The sequence below is a fragment of the Pagrus major genome, chromosome 7 (assembly GCF_040436345.1).
Source record: "Pagrus major chromosome 7, Pma_NU_1.0".
Classification (NCBI taxonomy): domain Eukaryota; kingdom Metazoa; phylum Chordata; class Actinopteri; order Spariformes; family Sparidae; genus Pagrus; species Pagrus major.
The window spans coordinates 18,754,341-18,764,134 of NC_133221.1; the positions used below are offsets into that span (position 1 = coordinate 18,754,341).

At 42.2% G+C, this 9,794-nt stretch overlaps 2 protein-coding genes across 6 annotated transcripts; one reads left to right on the forward strand and one right to left on the reverse strand.

Annotated features, from left to right (window-relative positions):
- Positions 1-253: 253 nt before the first annotated feature.
- On the reverse strand, positions 254-6,901 carry nfyal (nuclear transcription factor Y, alpha, like). 5 transcript variants are annotated; one of them, XM_073471008.1, is made up of 10 exons: positions 6,798-6,901; positions 5,923-6,027; positions 5,666-5,752; positions 4,671-4,817; positions 3,913-4,044; positions 3,718-3,820; positions 3,450-3,601; positions 2,436-2,609; positions 2,088-2,198; positions 254-1,296 (listed from the first exon to the last, which is right to left on the reverse strand). In XM_073471008.1, the coding sequence occupies exons 2-10, from the start codon at positions 6,001-6,003 to the stop codon at positions 1,231-1,233; spliced, it is 1,053 nt and encodes a 350-aa protein (XP_073327109.1). In that variant the 5' UTR covers positions 6,004-6,027; positions 6,798-6,901; the 3' UTR covers positions 254-1,230. The 5 variants fall into 5 exon arrangements, with proteins under 5 accessions (XP_073327109.1, XP_073327108.1, XP_073327105.1 ...); XM_073471007.1 differs by lacking the exon at positions 5,666-5,752 and having other exon boundaries at positions 6,798-6,900; XM_073471004.1 differs by lacking the exon at positions 5,666-5,752 and having other exon boundaries at positions 3,432-3,601; positions 6,798-6,900.
- Positions 6,902-7,246: 345 nt separating this feature from the next.
- ngrn (neugrin, neurite outgrowth associated) lies at positions 7,247-9,172 on the forward strand. The gene is made up of 3 exons (XM_073469945.1): positions 7,247-7,628; positions 7,722-7,832; positions 7,916-9,172. The coding sequence occupies exons 1-3, from the start codon at positions 7,411-7,413 to the stop codon at positions 8,493-8,495; spliced, it is 909 nt and encodes a 302-aa protein (XP_073326046.1). The 5' UTR covers positions 7,247-7,410; the 3' UTR covers positions 8,496-9,172.
- Positions 9,173-9,794: the final 622 nt, after the last annotated feature.

The following is a 9,794-nucleotide window of genomic DNA, read 5'->3' on the forward strand; positions in this document are numbered from 1 at the left end:
ATATATATATATATATATATATATATATATATATATATATATATATATATATGATGCATTGTTATTGATTAAACTACCTAAAAGCATATTAATGGGGACATATTATGCTCATTTTTAGTTTCATAGTTTTATTTTGGGTTACTACTAGAACAGGTTTACAATATAGGCTGTTTTAGCTCCCATCGCTTTGAGGATATCCCTCATGGGTCGATGAGTTTAAATTGACAAAAAATGCAAATGAAGAAAGCACAAATAACCTTGAGTCACATATTAAAATTTAATAGACATAGATTTCATGAATATGGTGTCCAACCTTTTTTTTATTAGCAAAATAATAATATCATTGCAGAATTGCATCTGATGGGTAAAAAAATCTATCTACAATGAAAAACAACCAAAACACTTTAGGCGGACTCACCAATGAAGAAGTAACTACATAGATAGAATATGAAATATGATGCAACACCAAGTCATTTTTTCTTACAAACACTATTTCTAACCACAAAATTGTATAAAATGCATCCACGGAATTGGGTAAATTAGTAAGCACATCCGAATAACACTGGGGATGAAAAGAATTTCTGTACAATATCTTCACATTTGTATCACATTTCAGTTTTTGCTCAGTGGACACAGATTGAATGTATGGTGCCGAGTCCATCCCCCCACAGTACAGGGGTTGAAATAAACCAAATGTCAAAATACAGGCCATCACATAAAAGACAAAGGACACAAGTGTAGCATCAACGCTCGAGTGTCTCTGAAAAAAAATCTGTACCATTTACAAAAAATATTTAAAGCAACAAGGAACCACTAGCGACAAATTCTCATCTTTTACCAGCCCAGGGTGTGACAGAGTATGGCCTCACTGCCTTCATTTCCTCTGTTGGACTAGCCCTGGCAATCCATAACTTCATGTCTCATTATTGTCCAAATCCTTACAAAAAAATAAAAAACTGGTCCTAAGTGCTTGACCAGTTAAGATGAACGTGGAAGCATCCTCCATTTTAAAAGAAGACAGGAGCAGTCCACATGGCCAGCTCCCTGGAAGACCCCTGAAGGAGTAGAGAGATAACAGAAGAAACCCAGTGGCAGTGCTGTGGTCTGGGGTGTGTGATGGTGGGGCAGGAGGGAGTGAGAGGAGAAGGTGCTGCAGATGGGTTAACTAGGATGAAGAGTCTCAGGCAGGGTAGAGTTCACGGGCAGAAGTGATGATCACCGGCAACGGTGCTACGAGACTCGGATCATCTGAGCCACCGTCTCATCTGCTGCTGCCTGAGCTGCCTCCTGCTGTTGCTGCAACAGAGGAGGAGAAAGGACCATTATTAGAGATGCAACAATTACTGAATTAATCGTTTAGTCGATCAATCATTTTGGTAATTTTCAAGCAACATTGATGGCTTTTTGTATTGTTTTTTTGGTCATTTATGATAGTAAATAAGTATTTTGATTTTGGGCTCTGTAAAAGCATGGTAAGTGTGACATTTTATAGACTAAAGGATAATTTGATTAATCCTAAATAATTAGAAGAAGAATAAATAATGAAAATAATCGTCTGTTGTAGCCCTTATTATTCTAATTAATTAAATCTTTCAACGGAAGTTGGGCAGTTTGAAGTGCTTTGTTGGCAGTTTATAACATATTTACAGGCCTGAGTCAGTATGTATATTGTAATGACAAAATGACAGGGCTGGGCGATATGACCTAAAAGTAGTATTGCGACATTTTTAGGCTATATGGCAATACATAATATATATTTCGACAAATCCTAGGACTGGTCAACAAAATCAAATATGACAAAAAAATTTTACCATAATATCGATATTTTGAAAATATTGTAGGAATGACTACGGATACTTAAAAAAATATTAACACAATGAGATTTTTGATAATAATCATCAGTAATGTGGATATAATGTGTACTGCAGCCATTAAAACCAGGAAAAGACAACACTTATACCTAATATATTGATCCAAAATCTAAGATGATGAGTAGTCTCATATTACGATAACAATAAAATATCAATACATTGCCCAGCCCTACTGAGTGATGATGTAGGTGATGCTTACTACACACAGCTTCTTACCTGTGCCAGGGCCAAGGCCATTTCCTCCTTGTCCTTGGGTGAAAAGAAACGTCCTCCGTCTCCTCGCTTACGCTGCATAGCGTGACGGTGGCGAGACTCGTGTAGGTATTTCTGCCAGAAAGAGAGAGTGGATGTATTGGATGATTGCCAGTTTAAACACTTTAAATACACTGTGCCACCTCTGTGCCAGTACTGGTTGATAGGTAATCTCCTTCTGAGATCACATGGGTAGATAGCACTACAGCACTAAACTGTGCAGTTTGTAAAACATCTATGAGGGATTTTTTGATATTGCCCATAAATTAAATGACTCTTTGTAATGTAGAAGGGTTGGAAACAAGGACTTACCCTCCTTTCTTTGGGGATCTTGCCCTCAGCCTCCAGCTTGGCCCGGGCCTGTCTTCGCTTCAGGATGCGATGATACTGTTTGGCATTGACGTACAGGGGTTCCTCCTCAAGCATCTCGGCCCCTGGCAGGGGGATACGCTGCATGGCTGGAACTGCACCACCTCCAGGCACCATCTGATAGAGGGAGAGACACAGAGAGGGATATAGTGCTTAGAACATCAGACAGGAAAAGTATCAAGATACTGACACAAACAAGCAGTTACTGTGCAAATAGTTAAGTCATTATCGCATCTACCTTTGGGCCTTTATTCAAAACTGATATACGATACTGCATCATTATACAGCTTTCACCTTAATAGGCTCACGTTAGCACAACCACACAGGTGTTTTCAGTCATTCAAGCCGAATAGACTTTTCTACCTGCTGAAACTGGGTGGAGTAATGCTGGGAAGGAGCCTGAATTACTAAGAATCATAAAGTTCAAGTTTTCCCATCCTAACAAGCACAGTAGAGGTGAAGGAGATGTCAATCAAACACAGTCTGTAAACACCCACAGTCTTGAGAAAAGGTCTACTCAGGCAAAATAAGTGAAAACACCAGTGTGGGTGCACAACGGGTGTAAAATAAATATAGTCATGTTCACATCATGGTTCAACAAACTGAACTGAAACTAGACCAAAGCAAAAATGTTCTATAATGTTGCTTGAGAAGTTTCATGGCTATTTTTCTCAGCTTTTTGATAAAATCATCCAATTCAGACAAAACATCTAAGTATAACCAGATTCATTCCTCATGTCATCACAATACGATTCCACTAAAAGAAAAGAAACACATTAATAAATCAGATTCTACAGTTTCACAATGGCAATTGTAATTAGCACAAAATTATAAATTGACTAACTACATTTGGTGCTCTTAAATGCTCCTCCACCACAAAACACACCCCTGTGTGAGTCTAGATCTAAAAAAAAAAAAAGGTAAAGAGATGCTGGGTACCTCTGCACAGGGTCTTACCATGACCATTCCACCTGCATTGACCATGTTACCAGAGACGGGCAGGGTGACGGTCACAGTGCCTTGGCCGCTGTTGGTAGTGTTGGTGTTAGCACCCCCTGCCTGTACGATCTGGGCACCTGCCAAGCTGGCAGCTGGAATTGTGATCATTCCTGCAAACACATTATCATCACAGTTCTTATTCCAAAAGACAACTCCACAGTGCTCTCGTTTAAAAGGTCTACAAAGCAGAAGGCAAACACAAGAGGTAGGAGAAAACTGAGTTTACCCTGCTGCAGGACAGTGCCATCTGCATTGACAGGCTGGTAGACGATGGTTTGTCCGTCAGCCGTCTGTGCCACCTGCTGGCCCTGCACGCTGATCTGCTGCCCCTTTGTGACCCCGAGAAAGGAGAGAAGACACTCAGTAATCACATTAGTAATAAACTGGTCAAATGGCCACTCAACTGGTCAGAATTAAACACCTGGTTCTGTCCAGCTGTGATGGCTGTCTGTGGCTGCTGGATGATGATCTGCTGGGGCTGACCCTGCTGACCCTGGAGCTGGAGAGTCTGACCGCCCTGCAGCTGGATCTGACCTGGCTGCACCAGCTGGATCTACACATGGACACAGGACACAGATTGGCCTCAGTCCATTTTTCAATTAAATAGTAAGTTCAGAACATCACAGAATAGTTTCATTTACATTTATCTGCACTGATCTCAAACATCTACACATACATACTCAAAGGAAAACATCTTTTGGGCACTTTAGATAAGAGAAACTTGCAAAAAACACTTCCACCTGCACTGCAAATTCTAAATCAATTCAATGTTACAGAAACACACATTTAAGAGGCATTTTTTAGACACCGTTATTTGCTTAGCACCCAAAGTCATGTCTCCAGATACCTTATGACCATCTTACAGTCCAAAATCCAAACACTCTTAATTTACTATCAGAAATGACAAAGAAGCAGCAAATCTTTATATTTTAGAAGATGAAACCTGCAAATGTTGCAACCTCATTTTTGCTTGAAAAATGACAAAGGATTAATCAAACTCATCAGAATAGTTTGCAATTAATTTTGTTTCCCCAGTCACAATATGCTTCTCATACTAAATTGCACCAACCCTTATCGTCTAACAATCCCATTCCACAGAGAACACTGTGTCCTGGCACAGGATAATGTGCTATAATTTGAATACAGATATTAATCTAGTAACTGATCCTCATCCCTTACCTGCTGTAGTCCCTGGGCTCCAGATACAGGCACCTGCATTATGGTTTGACCCTGACCCCCCGACATGGCCTGCACCATTATGGGCTGCCCCGATGATGTGATGAGCTGCCCACCGCTCACCTGGACCATCAGAGGCTGTCCTTGGACCTACAGAGAGACACAGAACTCCGTTATAGGAGCACTAGCAGCGTCTGTTACCTCAGTACCCCTCATGTGTGACGCAGAGGACCACAAGCAAATGATATCAAACCGGGAACATCCAGGATACCACATTATGGATAGAAGTGTTTGATGATTTGCCATCATTCTTTTCTTCTGGGATGTACAATAATGAAAACATCCAGTTCCATTGTGAATCCAAACTATAGCCCATTAACAGTATATCCTCAAATATACAAAACCTCTGCTTTCATTGGTTTTGTATTTAATGGAATACTGCTTCGGGGGTTTAGTTTATTTCAACTTGATTTGCTTAAAAGAACAAGCGTCCACATCAGAGACCACAATGGATGACTGATAGTATGTGGCAGCAGTTGTACCATAGGAAGAAATGCAAGAGGGAGGGAACCCACTGACATTTCACAACAGGATGATAATAATAGCTAGATGATGAGAAGTGACAGCAACCAATGACTATGGATTCATGCTGTTCAAAGCCGGTTCTTTCTGCTAACTAATGGCTTTCAGCTCCACCGGGAAGAACACTGTCTGACTTACAAAACTTGCTTTTCGAAAGCAGGAGAAGAACACAACTCAAACAGTAGTCTGTTGACAGTCATATGAGAGCATAAGCGGAAACCTGAGGTGGACACACAACACACTGTGCTGAGGAACATGCAGTTCAGGCAGCTGTAAGACATGCTGGGGGGGAGAGAGGATGAACCAAACAGCACTGAGATGGGTCATGGAAAACAGCCCTACAACAGAGTTGTAACATGCAAACTCGCAGGCTGTAACACGGTCATGACACTGACACAGGCCGGCGGTGACACCACTACCTGGAGTGTCTGAACCTGCTGGCCTGAGGCCGTCACCACTGGCGCCTCTGTTTGCAGCTGCACAGCCGTCACTGTGCCCTGTGCCTGCAGGCAAGGCAGGACAATACAGTCTCAGGCAGCTTATTATCAGGGAAATGGACTGGATGTGGAATCCACTGGGAGGCTTTAATGCTGGGTACCTGTTATCTTACAGCTGACGGTATAGCAAACATTTTTATTAAGACCAAATGTACCTGAGTGAATTGTGAGCTCACCTGCTGTTGGATCTGTCCATTGGATGTCTGCACAACTATCTGCTCCCCGGTTGTAGTGGTGGCAGTGGTGTACTGCTCCATCGCTTGTTATTATCACGGTCCTCTCTTCAGACAAAAGACAAACATACAATATTAGCTCATGTATATTTATATCTATTAGCTCCTATTTAAAGGTGCGAACCACGTCGTACGTGTCCATCCAGAAAAAACAAATAAGGTTGTAGTCCTGACCGACCCTCACCCACTGTTAACGTTAGCTAAATATGGAAACATTAGCGGCCTTTTTCACTTCCAACACTTATATATTTGTACATGTGAAATGTTATGTCTGAAATTAAGAGGTGATACATGTATCCCACGCTTGGTAAAATAACGTGAGGGCAGAGGCTACGTTGCTTTAACAGGGTGTTTTGGTGAGAGCTAACAGGGCTACCGTCAGTTTTAGCTAACTGTTAGCTAGCGTAAAAAGCGTGGTAAATGCCAGAAAGCATACAAGGAGGATAGTTAACAGGTAACAATGCTTAGGTCGGTCTTTAGGTGGGTTGTTGTTTATTATAACTGATGATGAGTTGCTGGGCAGCGTTTAGACAGACTGGACCCTGCTATTATCAACCCTCCCTTTGTTTGAGAGTCGATATTTAAGCTAACTAGCTAAGGTTAGCTCGGGCTTGTCGCCCACCATAGATCATGTTTCCACACAGGAGCCAACATAGCGAACAACAAGTTATTTGCAGCCTAACCAGCCTGGGACGCAGCGGTCGGAATCAAACTGCCATTCGATTTTTTTGCATTTAGCAGGGTTAGTAATTTGGTTGGTCCGTAGCAAACCAATCCGTGCTGACAACTACCAATGCCTTCAATCGGGTCTCCCTTACCGTATCTCCGCTGTCCGGTTTCCCTCTGATTGGCTCCAGTACAGCTCGCTAAAGCCCAATCAACAAAGTGAGCGGACAAAATGGCGCAAATGAAACAACGGCGCCTGGGAGGAGGTGCGCAGCTGCGTGACACATGGACAGACGGGGACAGGGTAGGGTGCAGCTCCCGTGGCGGCCGGCAGATGTCGCCATTTAGCTACATGTCTTGTCCCCTTTGGCAGATCCCTGGGGGTATATTATTACTTCTATTTATCTATTCATCGCATTATTTAGAGGCGAAACATACAGTAGATGTTTAATCATGCAGTGTCTGTGTTTCGTGTTACAAGTGAACCTATTTGTTCAGTTCAGGTTCATTTAATAACTGCACCTCCGCGCCGGTAGGGGGCAGTACCGCACCCCCTCTCTGTGTTGTGAAGGGGATGTTTGCGGAAGTACGTCCATCCACGAGTTTCAAGGGGGTTTGAGGCAACTGTCGAGGGAACTGGTGAACGCGGCTTCTGTGTTGACAGTTTGACGACTAAACGTGTCAGTAAACGTGTGTCTGACTTCCTCTTCGGCAAAACAAGCCAATGCTATCCGCTCAGAAAGGGAGGACACAGCATCTGTGAGCATGGCTCGACCTCTCCAGCTCCTCTCCCTCCTCTGCAGGCTCGGTGCTCGGTCAGTGCCTCCATCAGCTTCTGTTAACAGCTGTCGATCTGCAAGCAAAGGTGCCAGCAAGGCATGGATGGGACGCAGCCCTGTACACAGGGACAGGGTGTCAGACAGAGATGAGATGTTTGATGAGGAGCAGGATGATGTAGAAGACAAACTCCAGGCCTTGGCTGAGTGAGTGTCTGCAGGAGTAATCACATTATTATAGTGTAGGAAGAAAAAAGTGTGTAAGATTTCTGTACAATCCCTCACTCTTGTGTTTTTCAGTGAAGAGATAAAGAGGCGGAGGACTGTGAAGTATCATATACTGAGGAGGCAGATGACTCCACCAGGAGCCCCACAGAGGAAGCTAACCTGGGATGCTATTGAGCAGATCAGGTGAGGAGCTCTCCAGAGAAATATCTTTTCTGTCTTCGATGTAACTGCACAATTGAGGACTTGATATGAAATGTTACTTTCAGATATCTGAAGAAAGAGCAACCAGATGAGTGGACAGTGGAGCGTCTGGCTGAGGGCTTCTCTGTCACCCCTGATGTCATCTGGAGAGTCCTCAGGAGCAAGTTCATCCCCCCTCTTGAGAAAAAAGCCAAGCAGGATGCTAAAGTAATGGCTGGACTCCATCAGCAGGTGCTGCCTTCAGGTGCTGGGAGCGGGCTAAAGCTGCCTGGACACCACACACCAGCTGCACTCCCACCTGGAGCTAGAGAAGGAGCAGTGGTGCCTGTGGCTGAGCAGACTCTGATGCTGCGAGGTGAAGGCTCAGCATCCCCGGCCAAGAGTCCTGCCCCAGTTACTGTTCTGCCCACCCAGCTCAGAGCCGGTTTGAGTAAAGATGCCCCAGTCACAGGATACACAGAAGAGGACAGCAGCACTGACACAAACCCCACAGAGGAGGACAGAGAGGATGAGGAGAGCTGGGATGGACAGGTGATGACCGAAGAAGAACTGGAGGAGTATATGAAAACGGAGAAGCCGCCTCCTGTCGTGCAAGTTGGAAAAGACTTCTTCGATGCAGAGGGCAACTTTTTGTATAGAATCTGAGGACTAACCATGTTTGACGTTCAAACATTACAATCTGCTCATTTACTTTCTGAACAGATTAATACTGTGCAGACTAAACATATTCATTTATCTCAGTGGTGGTTCGGTACCTGCACTGAAGCACTGTACAGCTTTAGTTACTTTACAAACTAAGATTTTTGCTCTCAAAACATGTAAAGAGCTTATAAATAATATATGATGCCTTGTTATAAATTAAACTACTCAACAGTGTATACAAGTACAGAGTTTTACATTATTGGTTGGACAAAACAACCATTGTGAAGGTGTCACTTTGGGCTCTGGGTAATTGTGACAGCATTTCTTACTATTTTCAGATTTTACAAAACAGTCAATTAATGGAGAGATTTATTAGCAATAAATCTGTAATGAAAATAATCATTAGTTGCAGTCCTATAAAAAATTAGCTCCGCGTCAACCAACTACAACATTAAAATCCTACCTACACTACTGTGTGAGTAATAATATTATAATAATATAATGAGTGTAACAGTCACAGGGCACATTTTTATGCAATGGCTACTTTTACTTTTAATACTAAAGTAGACCAACAATTAATTGAATAGTTGTCAGTTATTAAATTATTCTCCAACTATTTTGCTAATCTATTCATCGGTGTGAGTAATTAACAAAATAACAAAATAAATAAATTAAAAATTCTCTGATTCCAGCTTCTTAAATGTGAATATTTTCTGGTTCATTTACTCCTGTATGACAGTAAACTGAATATCCTTGGGTTGTGGACAAAACAAGACATTTGAGGATGTCATCTTGTGCTTTGAGAAACACGGACTGACATTCTTCACCGTTTTATGACATTGTATCACAATTAATCAAGAAAACAATCAAATTAATCAACGGCAAAAAATAAAAGCTATGGTTGCAGCCCTAAGTTTACGTAACATTTTCAATGCAGTATTTTTAGTCGTAACACAGTATTATTCCAGAGTGGTATTGGTACTTTTGTTTGAGTAAAGGATCTGAATTCTTTCTCCACCGCTAATGTATTTCCACATCTGTTCCTCCATGTATTTATTTGCCGATCTCTCTATGTATTCACTTAATTTCAATATATGTTCATCCAGGAATAAAACCTGGCAAACACAGAAATAAAAGCTGAAATAAATGCAGCGTTTATGGAATTAAGCAGATGAAACTCAGGTTGTACCAGCAGCCATCCTGCAACCAGAATGTGTTTTGGTGTCTAACCAGTGTGAAAATGTCATCAACTGATGACCGAAAGCACTTAACTATGTCAGTCAGCCACTGCAAGGTATTTTG